The 17,980-nt window shown below is 46.1% G+C and overlaps 1 protein-coding gene across 1 annotated transcript; it reads right to left on the bottom strand.

The window, feature by feature from the left end:
- Nucleotides 1-6,201: 6,201 nt before the first annotated feature.
- C1R (complement component 1, r subcomponent) lies at nt 6,202-14,895 on the bottom strand. Its single transcript, XM_012732588.1, has 11 exons — nt 14,803-14,895; nt 13,880-14,108; nt 12,556-12,748; nt 11,830-11,976; nt 11,547-11,743; nt 11,153-11,300; nt 10,922-11,043; nt 9,061-9,139; nt 8,531-8,686; nt 7,505-7,579; nt 6,202-7,081 (listed from the first exon to the last, which is right to left on the bottom strand). Coding segments are annotated over exons 1-11 (2,118 nt in total). The 5' UTR covers nt 14,805-14,895; the 3' UTR covers nt 6,202-6,311.
- Between the last annotated feature and the right edge of the window lie 3,085 nt (nt 14,896-17,980).

Here is a 17,980-nt window from a genome sequence, read left to right on the forward strand (position 1 = left end):
ACATATGTATTTTTAAATTAAAAACCAAAGTGTTTTGGCCCTCCCTGGTGGTGCAAGGGGTTAAAGTGCAGCACTGTGAAGCTATCACAGCCCTTGCAGCATGAATTCTATCCCTGTCCAGGGAGGTGACCCACATGGCATGGCAGACCTCTCCTGTCTCACCTCTGCTCCCCTCAGTGTATTTCAGTCAGTGTATTTCAGTCAGTCTGCCTGTTCTGCTCCCCACTCTGACTCTGGTGAATACTCTCACCACCACTCCCACCTCTGGCCTGTACTCCAGTTCTTGTATGCATAAATAAAAGAATTTTTTTTTAAGACAAACTTTTTCAGCTTTATTGGGGTATGATTGGAAATAAAAATCTAACATATTTAACATGTACAACATGATGATTTGTAGAAGTATCTATTGTGAAACAATTTCCCCTTCTTGGTTAATTAGCACATCTATCACCTCACGTATTTATTCCCCTTTTAAAAACTCTCTCAAAAATTTTTTCACAGTTTTTATTATAAAGGTGAACTTACTTCGAGTTCTTGAAGTACATAAACCAATCAGATGTGAGTAAACTTTTATAATGAACTTCATAAACACACCATTTTATTAGCTATTTTCTTGAGATTGATGCCAGAATTCTGTAATTTCTGGTTTTAGTTCCCCTTCGCCATTTAGATGGACAGAGTTTTGAGGGGAAAGGAAGCAGTTTTAGTTATTCGTTGACAAATGAGGCTAGCAGACTAGAGCCTGAAAGATTATGGTCCCACTCACTAGCAGAGTGGGGCTTGTGGGGTATTTTACTGGAGTCACAGGGGAATGTAAAGTGGGAGTAGACACACTGGCCCTCACCACAGAAACATGGTGTGTGTGTGTGTGTGTGTGTGTGTGTGTGTGAACTGTTCTGATGCTATTTTTGCAATATTTCTTTTTGGTCTTTGCTTTGAAGCTCCTTTGCAGCAAAGACCTTTGTCCTTAGAATTGGAGGTAAAAGCAAGACCTTAAAGGTATAAATGAAGAGCTGGCTACAAGGCAGGGAGGGACACTATCTTCTCAATGCAGCGAGATGACAACTGCATTCCTGTGAATGCATTTGCTTCTCTAGTCAAATGAACTGTTTTCAAGATTATTGCTTATTAGCAAATCTTAATTTTTTATTACTTTACTATGATAGGAGCATGACATTTAAAATTATTTTCAATTCCCTATGAATTATTTTATAGTAAAAACTATTTAGTACTAAGTATTTTTATACTTAGGCTTAGTCAAAATGTAAACATAATCTTTAGTCTCAACTAAAGTTTGTATTTTATGATTAAAATGTTAAAAATGATATTTAAAGAATAAATATAATTTTAATTATTAAGTTGCTTGCTCGTCACCGAAACATGTCTTTTCCTTTATCCTTGGGCATCTAGAATGTTCGAAACTAGGTTTATTCTGTTTTTCCATTCTGGCTTTCTGGAAACTGACTCAGCCTGTCAACAGCAGGATCTTCCTTTTGATCCTCACTTTCTCCTACTTCTGCAACTGCTTCTTCTGGTTCAGGAGTTTTTTGTTTTTTCCTTTTCTTTCTTCATTGGAGGTTCATATTCTCCAATTTTTTCGGGCAGTTATAACTTAAGTGTCCATTTTCCCTGCATTCATAGCACTTAGCTATTCTCCCTTGTCTATAGCAGGGTTTGCTTTTACATTCTACCAAATAACTGTTGTCAGTTTGCCTTCTTAACATTTTGTAATAATAAAATGGTGTGTTTATGAAAATATAAAAAATAAATGCGGTTCGTTTACTCTCTCTGGTATGTTTAGCTTTCATTATAGTAAACTGTCACAGCCTGTCAAAACTAGGAAAATATCTTCAGCAGGGGTGTGCTTGAGGAGACCAGCAGATGGTTCCAGCTCAGAGGAGGCTCAACCCTGATTTCTGGCTCCAAGCAGCCTCCATGGCATGTCAGGTCCTGGTAGGGTTCAGGCACCCCAGGGCTGGGAACCAGCCTGTTGGTGGACTCTGGCTGGAGTTGCCTTTGATGGTTATAAGGATTTGGGAGTCAGAATCTTACATTTGCCAGGAAATTTAGAAATAATGTAGTTCCCCTTTTTTGTTTAGTTTTCAGTAGAGCTCTGAAGTGCTTTTTTCTGAAAACATTTTCAATCATTAAAAAAAAAAATGGCAATGAAGCAACTTGGATGGAGCTGGAAAAGATCATGCTTAGTGAGATAAGCCAGAAAGAAAAAGAAAAATACTGGATGGTTTCGTTCATAGCAGGAGTATAATGGAGCAGGCGAGAAAATAATAAGAATAATGAACAGCCATATACCAGAGACATTTTGTGGGGGTGGAGTGGGGAATGGGATCAAAAACGGGGAAGGGGGGTGGGAAGGGAAGTGCACAGGACTATGGTGATGGCACACGGGTGATTCAGTGATGGGAAGCCCATGGGGATTACAGCTGAGATAAAAACAAAAAAGTGTACAAAATGATGTAAAAATAAACTGTTATATTATTAAAATAAAAAAATAAAATAAATGGCAATCAACATGTATATTTTTATGTAAACTTTGAGAAAAAGTCCTGTCATTTCTATTTGAGCCCACAATCCTGAAACCTAAGATGTTCCTACAAACTGAAACTAATTTTATAAGTTTGGCACCAAAAATTAAGTCAGAAGCAAAACCTGAACTGAACTGACAGGGAGTCGTTTCTAGCTGTTATTTCACATTTTGTGAATAATTGAACACTTTTTTCTGAAAAATTGTTCATCTATTTTATTATAAGGTGACTCCTCAGGCTTTGCATAGCGGATAGTATATGACATTTCTGAAATCCATAAAGTCTTGATTATTGAAAGGTACTTGACCAAAAAAGATTTCAGATAAAGGATTGTGGAGCATGCATTTGGGTTTAACAACTTGTCTTTACTTGGGAAACTTTTAAGTGTCAACTGATTTTCCTGAGTTCAGGCTTGTTTGTGTTGGTTTACATAAAGTTGTTCAAACAAGTCTAGAGGAGTTGGTTGGGCAATAATGTCATGATAACATTCTATTGTAAACACTTCAGTGATTTTGCCAAGTTTTGTGTCCTTCTCTGACCTTTAAATGTATCTTAGGGAATCCAAGTTATTATTGCTAGATATCATTTTTTCAATGCAGTCCCGACTCATGAAATAATTGCTTTGCTGAGGTACCTACCCACAGTGTATTTTGGGAGAAGCTTTGCAAGGTAGTTGAGAAGTGGCTATCCTTTTGTGAGACTGGAGAGATTCTATGAAAGAATCTGGGTGTCCTGAAGGGAGGGCAGATGGGGCGGCTGCTGAGATTACTAGGAAACTAGAGAAACGGGAAGAAACGCTTGAAGAAGGAAAAGAAATGGCCCAGCTCTGGAGGAGTGTGAGGAGACAAGTGAAAGATCCAAAAAGAAAACAAATACAAATAAACCCTGCTCCCCCACCTTCCTGTGGGTTCCTTGGGAGAACAGAATGGGCAACCTGTCCGTCCCTTGTCAGACCCAAGAAACAAAACCTTATACAAGGAATTAGCAAGCAGTGATCCTGAAGAGACAGCTGGCTATGGATGTCTTCCCAAGAGGAGAACTTCACCCAAAGAAGAAGCATCAGGAAGAGGCAGGGAACGGGTGTCTCTGAGTAAAAGAGGAAATTCTCTTGATGGACATGTAAGGGCTGGGAGCAGCAGCATCAAGTAAAAGAAAATATTCCCAAATCTCTCTCAGGAATATTAGAATGGACATGCCCCTGGTGGGGTGTTCTCCAACCTGTCTCCTATAACCTGGTCAAAACAAAACTTTACAAGAAAAAAAAAATGGTGGGGAAAATGCTGTTGTATTTGTCATTCCTTAGGTGGGAAAAGCGGGGTTTTCTTCATATTCTACAATCAGAACAAAATGCAGAAATAAGCTCTTAGCCATGATGCTAATTGTAAATGTGTTCATACATTTAATTGCTCTCCTTGTATTCCTAAGTAAATATTATGATTTTTTAAAGACCTATTCTTTATTGTAAGATATTTATTTATTTACTTTTACTTTACACAGAAGTGTTAAGGGGAAGGATGTCTTAAAGGAACTCTGCAGAGTCTTATGGACTCTACCCCCTACTCCAGCTTTCTGGACTCTACCCCCTACTCCAGTGACTGGAAACTACAACTCCCAGCAGTACCAGGGAGAGAACTGCGAGGACCCAAAGGCGGAGCTAGCAGGAATTCTGGGTCATTTGGGGGATAAATAGGGCACGCTTGCATCTCTCGCTCTCTCGCTCAGGAAACGGCTCTCCGGACTGCCTTATTCGGTGTGTTCAGTCAGCCTACCCGTAAGGTATTCAATTTACTTTGTATCCCACTCTCTTTCCCTGGGATGTTCCCTATTCCTTTCCCCTTTTGTAAATAAACCCGTTATTGACCCTTTTGTGTGTACCTGCAGTGTAACCGAATGGTGAGCGCTCGGGTGAGGCCCAACAGACAGGCGGCCCAGTCCACTGTAGGCTACCCTGTAACAGTAGAACTGGGGTGCAGTCCAGAGGTGCGGTGGGTGAGAGGATTCACCAGAGACAGAATGGGGAGCAGAACAAGCAGATGTGCTGAAATACACTGCTGAGGGCAGCAGCGGGAAAGACAGGAGAGGTCTGCTGCGTCAAGTGGGCCAGCTCCCTGGCTGGGGATGGAATTCAGGCCATCACCATCACCAGTGGCAGTATCAAGACTTAGACTTAACCCCTAGGCCACCAGGGAGGCCAAGTATATACAATAAACCTGACTAAGTGGTTGGGAGTCAACTGTGATGTGTGTGAGTAGGTGTCTTACCCCACCAAACAACTGTCCCGTGCCATCAGGGTGTCCTATCATGCCACTCAATTCTGCCACTATCTACCTGGAGACAACATCAGCTTCCACAGGCGCAGGGCTCAGGCTCCCAAGGCTGCCCTGCTTCACATGGCTATGGCAAGTCCAAATTGTTTCCTGCTGACAAGTCAAAGGTCCCTACAACCCTCTCCTTGGGTTCAATGAATTTGTTAGAATGACTCACAAGACTGAGGAAACCCATTTACTTGCTATGTGATTGGTTTATTACAAACAACAGTGACTCAATAGCCAGATGACGAGATAGGTAAGGCAAAGTCCTGAACAAAGTTTTCGAGCCTCTGGACTTGGGGCCCAGGGCTGTGGCACATGGAAACATTCTGGTTCCCCAACATGGACGTTCTCTGAACATCCTCCTTTTTGGGTTTTATGGAGGCTTCAATTAACTGGTATTCAATTAACTGATTCAACCTCCAACTCCCCCACCTCCTGCTGCCCCTCCTCATCAGAAATCAAGGAATAGGACTGAAAGTTCCAGTCCTCCAGTCAGTGTTAGTTCCCCTGACAGCCGGCACCACCTCAGGGTGCTTTCTAAGAGTCACTTCATTAACATAAAACCAAATTTGGGAACTGAGAACCTGAGACCAAATATTACACCAAAAGATATTCTTAGGCTGAGGCATTTTCAAGGGTTTTAGGAGCTGTGACCCAGGGGCCGTGGAAATATATATGAAAACATATATTTTGATCATCTGAATGACCAAATATACATTTCTTAGAAATCATAAGATTGCAGTGACCTTACAAAATAGATTGATTAAATGCCACATTAACTCATTTTACACATTGGAAGGTCTCACAAAATTTTATTTGTAAAGAGTTTATTTAATTACCCAATAGTATAAAAATCAGTAAGGACAGTGATAATGTCATATTAAGAAACAGATCCTCTGCACAGAGGAAGGTGTTAAAAAAAAGAGACAATAGGCACAAAATGGAGTTCCTGGTGCTAAGTCCAAGTTGCCAAACTGAGATTTAACACCTACCTTAATCAGTTTTAATCTCTGCAGAGTGGAACCTTAAAATTAGTCAATCTGGAAAATTTCTGCTCAGTTCTAGTGAGGTGACCCGCCTGATGGAACCCTGCCATTTCCCAAAGCCAGGTGACCTTACCTGAAATAATCCACTCTTTGGTAGAAACGTATTTCCTCCACCCCTTTACTGCCTTTAAAAACCTTTTATTTAGTATAGTTCTTTGGATCACCTTCCTTTTGCTCCAGTTAATGAAATTCACTCAGCTGAATTTCATTTTTTTAAACAAAGGAAATGTACTCTTTGGGTTGTTTCAAGTGAAGAATGTGGATGGGACTATAGAAAGAGACTTTATTTTACACAGTGTCTTTCTGCATCAGTGATTTTAATATCAATTGTTAGTGGTTATCAATAACTGGTCAGGTTGGTTTTTTCTTTACACACTTCTCTTTGAATTCTGACCTGGTGACTTCTGGGCTCAGTCCTCCTCTCCAATTTCTTTCTTGATCCAGTCCACATAGTTGAGCACTTTGGTGTAGAAACCATACCCATTGCCACACCCGATGCCCCAGGAGACGATGCCTGTGGCTACCCAGCGGCCAGTGTCCTCATCCCTCACAGCAAAGACGCCTCCACTGTCTCCCTGACAGGCATCCTGCTTCAGAGTCAGGTCCCCAGCACAGAACATGTTTTCAGAAAACACATCAACACTTTTCTGAGCCCGGAGCCATTTCTCACATACCGGTCTCCTGGCTACAGGCAGATGGACAAACTTCAGGTCATCAGATAACTTATTCTTCATAATCCCAAAGCCGCTGACATAGCCCATAAGACCCCAGTCATAGAAGTTCTTGTTGTCAGGGAGGCAGATGGGGAGGAGGTTGGGGCCCAGGGTGACGCTGTTTTCCAGCTCCAGCAGGGCAATGTCTGCATTAAAATTGTGGGGGTCGTGCTGGAGGTAGTCTGGGTGGACGATGACCCTGCGGATAGGGTGGTTTGACAGTTTCTGGATGTCCGTAAGATTTACGTGGCCCAGGAACACGTCCATAGAGGCATTGTTTGCCTTGTCATTGTGCTTGGGGTAGAGGGTGTGGGCAGCTGTGAGGATCCAGCGGTCACCTAGCAGCGCTCCACCCCCTCGCCCGTAGAGGGAGGTGAAAGCCTGCCAAGGGAAGTTGCCCATCTCTGCTGCCTTCCCTCCAATGATGCGCTGCTTCTGCCGCACAGGGTTAACAGGCTTCCCACACACTGGAGGAGAGAGGCAGGGAAAGCAAGGACAGGTGAGCTCTCTGGCCTCCTGTGGCCAGGCAGTTCCCTTCTCATGCCCTGGGTGCTCACCTTTCTCCTCCCAGTCCTCCACTCCCTTCTCTGGACTAGTGTCAGCCTCCTCTTGCTCTAGCTTGTTTCTTCCTGGAGTTTCCCTTGCTCTTTCACTCCCTGACTTCCCATGTGCCAGTGACAATGCTCATGTCAGAGCTGAGCGCATTCCCTGGCCCCTCTCTCCCTACCTCCTGGGATGTCTCCTCTCCTTTTTTTCTTTACACCTGATGTCTGCTTTCAACTGCAGTCTGGAGTGTCTCTCACTTGCTTTGTCTCCATCTCTGTGCCATGCTTCTCCTGAGGTCCAGCAGGAGCGCATGTCACTGAGGAGGCCCTGGGGTCTCCACTTACCTGGCAAACACCGAGGAATCTTCTCTCCCGCCTGCGTATTCTTCCAGAGGCCCTGGGCTGTGCAGGTGTATGTCCCTGAGTGGGGAGGGGACCAGGAATAGAGGCCAGTGAGCACTGAGTGTGCTGGGCATGAAGGGGTGAGATTCAGAACCAGCAAAGACAAGACCAAAGAAGAAAGTTCAAATACACAAGGATGGGATCCCAGGTGTTGAGTCTCTAAGCACATCCTTGCTTTAATGTTGTGTAAAATAAGAATGCTTAACTATATGTTATTTGTGGAAGTTCACCCAAACATTGGAAAGCACTTATCAAGATTTATCAATAATTGCATCTGGGTAGGGGAACTGGAGATAATGGTGAGTATTTGTCCTGACTCCTGACAATGTGTGATGGTTCTTGCTGAGTGCTTTAGCTGTATTATCTTATTTAAGTGTTATTAACCTCAATCAATAGTTAAGGAAAGTGAGTTTACATAGTTCACGCATAGGTCACCTAAGTTTTAAGATACAAGCTACAAAGTGAGGATGGATTCACTTCAAGTCCTGTTCTCTCCTAACACCAAATAGAGGATGTATCAAAGGAGTTTTTCCCTTTCCCATGTTCCCAACCTACCAAGTATATGATTTTATTTATTAGAAAGGGTTTAAAGATACCTATTATTGAGTTCGAGAGTCATTTAGTAATCCCAAATGCAAAGTTCCAATTTAGTAGCCTGTTGAGGTATGTGGAGAAAATACTGGGGGAAGTCTCACTGACGTAGCTGAAGTAGTGGTGGTGGTGAGGATGATGATGGTGACGAGAGGAAACTGATTATTTATGACACTGAAGTCTTTTTGTCAGGTCAGATGCCTCTTTCCTCAACTTCCTTAGCTTCTCTTTGGAACTGTACTTAGACCATTAAAACCAGTGTTCTCAGAAGATATTTTAATATACATCTGCTAAGAATTTTGTTGGATGAAATCTCAGTTGTTCAAAGGAAATGGAAGTAGAAGGCTGTCACCGGGTCCCTTCCTGGCTCAGACCTACCTCGCTCAAACTCGTTGCTGCCATCTTTGGTCTGCATCTTGTAATATGGCTCATGGCAGTAATACTGGATACTGGCCTTGTAGGTGTTTACCCCCTCTGTGGTGGTGTAATTGAAGGCCCCATTCGGCAGGTTTTGGGGCTGCCCACAGTCCTTGACTTGGAGAGAACACAGGGTCATGAGGACTGAGAATGACTGTGCTGGTACTTTATGGGGAGAAATGTGAGTTGTCTGCCCTCAGACCAGGAATGGACCCAGGGGATGCTTCGGGGGAGGGGGAGCACTTAGGATGAATGGGAACAGGATGGAGTAAAACCTAGTTCAGGAGAGTCCACCAGTCCTGCTGGGGCCATGTTAGTGCTGAAATGAGGGTTGATTGGTCTCTGAGATGGGGCATAACTTCACAGACAAGTTGGCTTGGGGGCTGTGAAGACAGGCTTAGTGTAGATCCCCTCATACTTTCTCAGGCTAAGGCCCCAAGACTGGGGGTTGGGAGGTACCCAGAGGCAGATACACCTGAGTTGTGACTTACTCTTGCACCTGGGCATGGCGCGATGCCATGTGCCATCATCCTGGCAGACAGCTGTGAAGGAGGGCAGCGCTTGGTCCTCCTATTTGAGCAAAAAGTAAGGGTGCCATTAGCACATGACTCCCGGCAGGTCCCTTCCTGCCACTCCCCACACAGGTGCAGTAGGGTACAAGGGCATCTCTGAAGCACAGACCGCAGCACCCCTGCCCAAGGGGATCCTTTGTCCATGCTGCTTCTCCTAAGCTAGTCCTCTCAGTCCAAAGTATCAGCTGGGGCGCTGAGTCACAAAACAAACATTCAAGGGAGGGCTAATTGTTAGACCCAATGAGTTTTTTTTCTGGACTCTTGCTGGTTTCCACTGAAGTCCAGTTGAACCCCACAATTTGTAATTGAATAATAAAAAAAAAAAAATAAAACAGGGCGGTCTGTGTATTTTCTGCACCGAAACACAAGAAAGACTCTGCCCTGAAGCACAACAGCGTTTCTCTTCCTTTGTCAGGCTGGTCCTGCACCACTTCCTCTCTCCTAGACTTGTGTTTTCTGCAGGGCAAGATCCCTTCCTAAAATACTGCACAGCCCTAGCCACTTCCAAGAGTGCCTGAGATGCTGATGCTTACCAGTCACCACTGTGGTTGTGTAGATGTAGCAGGAGCGAGACAAGAATGTGGCACCTCTGATATGAAATGTGGTCGGACAGTATGAATGTCTTATTAGGACCAAACATCATCCCAGAGAGTTAGCCTAGGAAAAGCCTGCATGAGGCTATGTATGAGAAGAACAAGGCTGTCGAGTGAAATGTAAATAATATCAGATAAGCTGGGTGACTTGCTTTACATTCTAGAATGCACATGTCACTCTAGGGGAGGATGGGGGCGACTCAGAAACGGGGTAGTAACTCTGGCAGAGCACAAGACTCTTCAGCGCCAGGGCCCCAGTCCTCACGATGTGACTGGAAGCAGCTGGGCTGAGGAGCCATCCCACTGGCTACCTGGGCTGGGTGGCACATTCTTGTGTCAGTGCAGTGGGCTGAGATAACATGTATGTTTCTTCTTGCTGTACCTCCTGCCTCTAGAACACTGCCTGGCACTTGGCAAATGCCTAAAGGATTTCATGAACAAAATAACTACTAGTTAAGGATGGCTAGACCAAACATCTCTGATTTTCTGGTTAGGTTTTCCAAGTGGATTTGTTAAACAAAAGGTGGGATGTTAAGTTTTAGATTCCTGACCACGGTGTGTATGTTTTAGAAATGCTTTACTTATTTATAATTTTTTTCTTACAGTAACATTAGTTTATAGCATTCTATAGGTTTCAGGTAAATAGTATTATAAATCTGTACCTGTATATACTATAAATAACATTTTAGTTTATTAGCTTTTGTGAGTTTGATCGACTGATGAACTCACGTTCTTTCCTGAGTCTGCAAAATTGAAAACAAGGTGGTGAGCCAATGCACATGAAAGATCCCTAGAGCAAGAAGCAGGAAATTGGGGTCCTCATACCTGCACTGTGCTATTGAGTGTGCCACCTTGCACACTATCTCCACCCCTGTTTTTCCAGTCCCTGTTTCTACAGTGAGATATTGGCCAAGGTCAGTGTTCATAAACAACTTGGCTAACCTTAGAATCACCTGGGGGGGGGGCTTTCAGTAATCCAGATGCCCAGGTGTACTCCAGGGCAATGGAATCAATCTTTGGTGAGGAATCCAAATACGTTAGTATTTTTTTTTTTAACTCTGTTTCCAATGTGTAGTCAAATTTGAGAGCTGGTAGACCAGGTGTCCCATGTAGCTCACGCTGTGGGCCTTACTGACTGGCATGACTGGAAGATGAGGCCTGCTCTCTCCTTAGCCCTGACCGCTTACCTCTACAAGCTGGTAGCCTTGTTTGCAGGTGGCAATGTAGTAGTCACGGTACTGGTACTGAGACTGCAGGTTCTGGATGATGGTGAACTCATCTAGTGTCTTGGGTTGGGGACACTTGATGGCTAATGTGGAGATGAGAGGGCATGTTAATTTCAGAGCCACTTGTCCTTGCTTTCCCCTCCCCTTGATTTTGCCCTCCTGCTGGTGAGGGAGGGCCCCCAGCAACCTTACTTTCAGTGGTGTAATGCAGCTTCCAGCCCCGGCTGTCCCCTGACTCATCCGTGAAGAACAGCAAGTCTACAGAATTGCTGTTGGTGTCGAAATCAACAGGCCTTTGCTTCCCACAGAACTCGCCGATATTCCTCCCACTGGCATAGATCTGGTGGGGAGGAGGGAAGGTCATCTTTGCAATTCAGACTTTTCCCCACTGGGCCAGAAGGGTGCTGGGAATCCTCTTGCTGCATGTTTCCAACCAGAAGCGAAAAAGGATCTTGGGACTCACTTGAGTTGTGTGCAGTCTCGCCTAATCTGTCTTGATTGGCCGGAGGACTCAGTTGGAAGTGGGGACAAGGAAGGAAGGGGAGAGATAGGAGGGGAGGCTCTCTGCAGGGGCAGATGGCTGTACCTGCAGCTGGTCATAGGGGCAGTGCACTTGCTGGTGGTCATCGATTTCAAAAGGCTCTAGGAACTTGAGGTGAAGGGTGAGGCCCCGCTCCACTCGGATGCTGTAGTTACAGCGCAGGTCAGCGGGGTATGGCTGGGGGTACTCCAGGCTGGAGATGTAGCCTGAAGGCTCCGTGTACATCTCACTGCTGCATTCGGCTGAGAAAGCAGAGTGGAGAGGACATCATGTGGAGGCCCTGGGCTGGCAGCAAGCCCTGGCTCCCTCCCATACCACCTGACCTCACCCAGACACGAATGCCCATCCTCCTGGAGCTCATAGCCTGCGCGGCAGGAACAGAAGTAGCCGCCAATGTAGTTGTGACACAGCTGCTGGCACTGGGGCTGAGGACTCTCCTCTAGCAAGTTGCTCTGGGAAGCACATTCATCAAGGTCTGGAAGAGAGTCCAGAAAAAAGGGTGACCTTCTGTGAGGGGACTTCTGCCATTGTGCTGGTCAGCGAGGTCACTCAGTGGAGGCCTAAAGATAAAGTAACTGACCCTCCCTGGTGGCACAGTGGGTTAAAGCACTGCACTAAGAACCACTTCTGCATGAGTTCGATCCCCGCCTGCCCCGGAGGTGACCACATGGCACGGCAGACCTCTCCTGACCCGCCCGCTGCTCCCCTCAGCAGTGTACTTCGTCCATCTGCCTGTTCTGCTCCCCACTCTGTCTCTGGTGAAGCCTCCGCCACCCCTGAATCTCTGGCCTGTACCCCAGTTCTGTATGCACAAATAAATACATCTAAAAAAAAAAAAAGATAAAGTTAGTTCCTGGCCACCTGACCTCTGTTGCTTTCTGGCCACTGCCCAAGGGGCTAGCACTGCTGCTGACAGGCCTCTTCTGGAAAAGACTGTTGAAGGGAAAAACAAGAAAGGCCAGGCTTCTTGATTCTTGGGATTCATAATTTCCTTTTGCTAACCCCCATTTAGTATAAAGGAGGCCAGATCAAAGGGCTCCCAGGGGTCACTCACCCACAGCTTCATAGTAGGCCAGGAAGCCCTTGTAGAACATAATGGTGCCATTCTCCTCATTGGAGAAGTCTGTGTGGAAGGTCAGCATCATCTTGCTCCCTTGGGAGATAAACTCTTTTTCTCCTGGGGGGTTGCCCAGTGGAGAACCCAGTTGCCCACAGAACCTCCCCAGCGTTTTCTTATCAGCAGAGATCTGGTGGAGGAAGAACATGGGATTGGAAGATGATCTGTAGGGTCTTATCCCATAAGGGCAGTCAGAGAAGGTCATTGTGGCCCACTGCTGGAATGCCCTCCGACCTCCCTGTCTCCAACTTGTCGCAGATTTCCCCTGGTGACTTCATCTATCCACCTGGGTCTCCTCTTGGCTAACTCTGCATGTATCTGGTATGTGATCCATCACCTCTTCCTTGCTTCACGTCCCTCAGCTTGTTTCAGACCCACCTCCTCTGTGCGGATCTTCCACTGAACCCTGGTCGTCTCCACCCATCCTTCTTATCCTTCATTGCTAGGGCCTGGACCTGGCCTGCTTGATTTTCATTACTTGCTTGGTCAAACCATTCACATCTAGCCATGCCTCCTGATAAGTGAAAGGTGAGCCTTTGGGACCCACCATCTTGACAATGGCAAGCACCATCCAACCTCCTTGTTCTCTCCCCTCACCCCTCAAAAGCACGAGTGGTTCCTGCCCCCCCCTACTCTCTTTGCCACCAATCTCCCCTCTTCCCACCTTCTGCAGCACTGCCAAGTTCTCAAGCACTGTGGTCTAGGAGGATGAATCATCTCTCTGTAATTCCTTAACCTCTGCTGGAATGGGATGGATGGGCTGTAGGCTCTACTTGAGTCTGGAAACTCATCTTTATTGGATCTTGAATGCTGGGGCTGGGAAGGTACCCTTGGTTAGGGTGAGAGGAGTGAGCCCTTTGTCCTCGCTGGACGCTATGCTTGAAGTCCCTTTACACATGTTGGTCTTCCCTGTGTTCCTCTGCTCCCGTTGAGGCCTACATGACTTATGGTCATGGCCACACTCTCCATGGAAACAGGGACACTGGGCACTGCAGTTTCCCCAAGAGTCCTAGCAAGTCAGCAGGTGGGGAAGGTTTTTCTGACTCCTGCAGACAGTGAAGTCCAGAGAGTAGAGCTTGTATCTTCCTGTGCTCACTGAGGACCCCTAGAAACAGTAGGCACCTCATTCTGGTATCACCTGGCTCTCAGCGCTTCTCCTTCAGCTCTTTCAAGGCTGGCCTGACTCATATTTGGTGGGGAACATGAGTCCTTGGGACCCAGACACACCCTGTCCTCCCCGCCTCCCCAGCCTGCCCCCTACCTTGACATAGTCATACAAACAGCTCTCAGAAGGCTCCAGGTCAAAGTGCCAGAAGGTCAGCTTCACCCTATATCCAGTGGGGACTGTGATCACAGTGGTGGTCTCTAAGTTGCTGGGGTAAGGCTTGGGATACAGAGGGGAAGTCACCTCCCCATAGAGCCTCTGAGGGAGGTAGATGGAACCTTCCACCCTGCAGAATAAGACTGGCACCAGGAGAGATAAGAGCCACCTGTCAAAAAGAAAAGGGGTGTCTGTGGGGCTGGAAGGTGGGTACCCTTGCTGTTTGGGCAACGGCTAGGGTAGGGGATGGGATGGTCATGTTATGAACATTTTCCTCTCTGGCCATTCTAGAGCTCACTAAAATATTCTAGGAGGAGGAGGTGAATGGGGGTGGGGGGTGTTTCTGCAGTGGTTGCATTGGGTTCTCCTCCCCAGGGCAGTGTCCAGTCCAGAGGTCATCACTGTCCCTTTACCTCCCTCCCGTTGCTCCCTCCCCTTTCTGGAAGGGGATTGGCTTGGGACCAGTTAATTGAGGGTGAGTGTTTCAATCATGGCCTCTAAAAGGGCTCCCAAAAGACTCTTAAAGGCCTCTGGCAGAAACCTCCATGGAATATGGGGTCACCTACAGAGGACACCCCCTGAGCACAGTGGATTCTTCCATCTCACTGACCCTGTGCTGAGATGAGGAAAGAAAGATGGCCATCACCTCATGGGTCTAAGGTCTCCTTTTGTCCTCAGGAGGAGGGATTGGGGTGTCTGTGGGGGGCATGTATGTGTGCACGCGTCTGCTCCTTGGAACAGGTAAGGTGTGTGGGGAGGGAGGGTGTGCCCATCTTCCGGAACAGTGGAGCAGTGGGGTCTCCCAGGCTCAGGATTATCCTCTCTGGCTTCTCCCTCCCTCCTTGGTCCCCATCATTACTCACATATCTCAGGGTCTGTTTTGGGCTCCACTCTCCTGAAAGCGGCTTCATCCACTCTGCGTCCAGGGAGAGGACGGTCATACAGAGGAGGGAGGGGGTGGGATGACGGTGGAGTGGGAGGTGGGGGAAACCATTCCCGGAGGAATGTTGTAGAGAATGAGCTATTTGCATAAACAAAAAAAAAAATCTGTTTCAGTTTAATTCAGTTTTGTTTTTGAAAGTGTTGATGGTGGTGCCACCTGCTGGCCCAGTAGGGGAAGAGCCGTTCTGAGCTTTCAGGGATATGTCTTTGGCCTGAAGCTCAGTTTCCAATTCTGAAAGGGATTCACCCTTCCTTTAGGAAACTTCCTAGCGACTGTGTTAACAAGAATCCTATCTAAGGGACGATGGAAATCACAGAGGTGGGTCTATCTTCTTGGACTGGGAGTTGGGTTGTCTGGGGCCTGGCCTTCTTCCGTCGTGAATGATGCTGAGACACAGAACAGGAACTGCTAAGGTAGCACTTGGGTCCGTTGCAAGACCCTTCCTTTCCCTTCCTTTAGTGAACTCTGACCTGCCAATGACCTTGACCTTTTTGTTTTTTAAAGATTTATTTATTTAGCTATATACCAGAGACATTTTATGGGGGTGGAGTGGGGAATGGGATCAAAAACAGTGTGTGTGTGTGGGGAAATGCCCTGGACTATGGTGATTTGGTGACGGGAAGCCCAAGGGGATTGCAACAGAAATGGAAAAATGCACAAAATGATGTAAAAATACACTATTATACTATTAAAAAAGAGATTTAGTTATTTAAACATACAGAAATAGGGTACAGGCCTGACGTGCAGGGGGTGAGAGGATTCACCAGAGACAGAGTGGGGAGCAGGACAGGCCGACTGACTAAAATACAGTGCTGAGGGGAGCAGTGGGTGGTCAGGAGAGGTCTGCTGTGCCATGTGGGTCAGCTCCCTGGCTGGGGGTCGAACTCGTGCTGCAGTGGCTGCGATAGCTTCATAGTGTTGGGCTTTAACCCTTTGAGCCACCAGGGAGGGCCTGACCTTGACTCTTAGGGAAGTAAGGGCAGCTAAGGAGGAGGTAGAAAATCTTCTTTTCCTTTGTACCTGGATGATCAAGAATTGGTGTTTTGGAGGATTGTAACTGTGTAGCACTAAGCAAAAGGTGTGGTTGTGGACTAAGAGTGACCTTTTCTGAGATGAAGTCAGGTCCCTGGGAAGGAGGAGAGGCTCTGTCTCAGTTGCTCACTAGGCCATAGTGATCTGATTTAAAAGTCTGCTCTTGACTTTTCTCTACCAGCTCTCCAGGCTCGGGCATCCTGCACCACCAGGAGCTGCAGGCCTCTGCTTTCTCAGCCTCTGTAATCTGTCCTGCTTGTTTCTCTTAGGCCTCTGTAGTCCATTCTGTTAGAGCAACCCCTTTACTTCCCCTCCCCCCAATTATCCACATATGGATGACCTGTTTAATGTGCCCAGACCTTCTCAGGAGTGGATTGCAAGGATTCATGAAGATGCTGGTTCCTCACTAGCCAGTGACCAAGGGAGCACTGTGTGTAGTTAGAGAGGCACATGGAACATGCAAGAGGACCCAGGATTTGGAGGGGTCCTGCAGGCTTGTATGTCAAGCAGGAACTGAGCCACCAGGTGACTGAGGGCTTGAGCCTTGACCTTGTCAGGTCAGGAAGACAAAAGAGAGAGGAGGATGATAAGACCAGATCAGGAGACATGAAAGAAGTGGGATCTTGTCTAGCACATCACACATTAACATCTGGGCAGCGTGTGTGTGTGTGTGTGTGTGTGTGTGTGTGTGTGTGTGTGTGAATGAATGCAGGGTGGGGGCAAGATGGCTGAGATAACAGCAGGGAGGAGTAGTCTGAGAAGGTGAGTCTTAGCTGCAGCTCCCCCATGTGCCCCAAGGATTCTGAATAATATTCTGCTATCATGCAATATGGCCAGTAAGTGACAATCTGGACTCCAATAGCTCAGTCCCATTTACACATGTCTCATGTCCTTGACTTAAACCAAGAGTAGAATGAAGATTGCACAGGCACTTGTTTGAAACCAGTATTGAAGAGATTGTTATACTGTTCATTCCTGTTAAGATTTGACTCCAGGGGAAAAGTTCTGTTTTTCAGTAATGGTAGGTTTTGCTATGTGGATATTATCTGTATCTCTGTCCATGTCTATATAGTTATAGAAACTATATATATAAAACTATAAATATATATATATATAATGTATATATATATAAATGTATTTTTGCCTTGGTAGAGAAATACATTTTTTTTCCTAATAAAAAAATGAGGCCCTCCCTGGTGGCGCAGCAGGTTAAAGCACTGCACTATGAAGCTTAAGCCACTTCTGCATGAGTTTGATCCCCGCCTGCCCCGGAGGAGATCTACATGGCGTGGCAGACCTCTCCTGACCCGCCCGCTGCTCCCCTCAGCAATGTACTTCGTCGATCTGCCTGTTTTGCTTCCCACTCTGTCTCTGGTGAAGCCTCTCACTGCCCCTGAGCCTCTGGCCTGTACCCCAGTTCTGTATGCACAAATAAATCTTTAAAAAAAAATTAATACAACCAATGCATGTTCATTTAGTCAAATTTAACAAATAATAAATAGGGGGAGAAAATAGACAAAATTTTACCACCTAAAAGAAACTGATTAGTTTTCTAGAGTATTTTATAGACTTTTGTACTATGTAAAGGGTTTTTTTTTCTTAAAGATTTATTTATTTATGCATACAGAACTGGGGGTATAAGCCAGAGGTGCAGGGGCCATGATAGGATTCACCAGAGACAGAGTGGGGAGCAGAACAGGCAGATTGATGAAGTACACTGCTGAGGGGAGCAGCGGGCAAGATGGGAGAGGTCTGCCTCGCCATATGGATTGCCTCTGGGGCAGGGATTGAACTCACACTGCAGTGGCTGCTGCCAGCTTGCAGTGCTGTGCTTTAACCTGTTGTGCCACCAGGGAGGGCCTATGTAGAGGTTTAAAAAATAGAAGTAACTGCTTCCATGTACAACTTTGAATCTTGCCATTTTTTTCAGACAAATGTAACCTTTAGTCATATAGCTAACTTGATTATCTGGGCTAGCAAATTGCTTTCTTTTATGTTTTTTTTAAAAAATATTTATTTATTCATGAAGTCCAAGCTAGAGGTGCAGGGGCAGTGAGAGGCTTCAC

The sequence above is a fragment of the Condylura cristata genome, unplaced genomic scaffold (assembly GCF_000260355.1).
Source record: "Condylura cristata isolate star-nosed mole 26May11 unplaced genomic scaffold, ConCri1.0 scaffold00034, whole genome shotgun sequence".
NCBI classification, from domain to species: domain Eukaryota; kingdom Metazoa; phylum Chordata; class Mammalia; order Eulipotyphla; family Talpidae; genus Condylura; species Condylura cristata.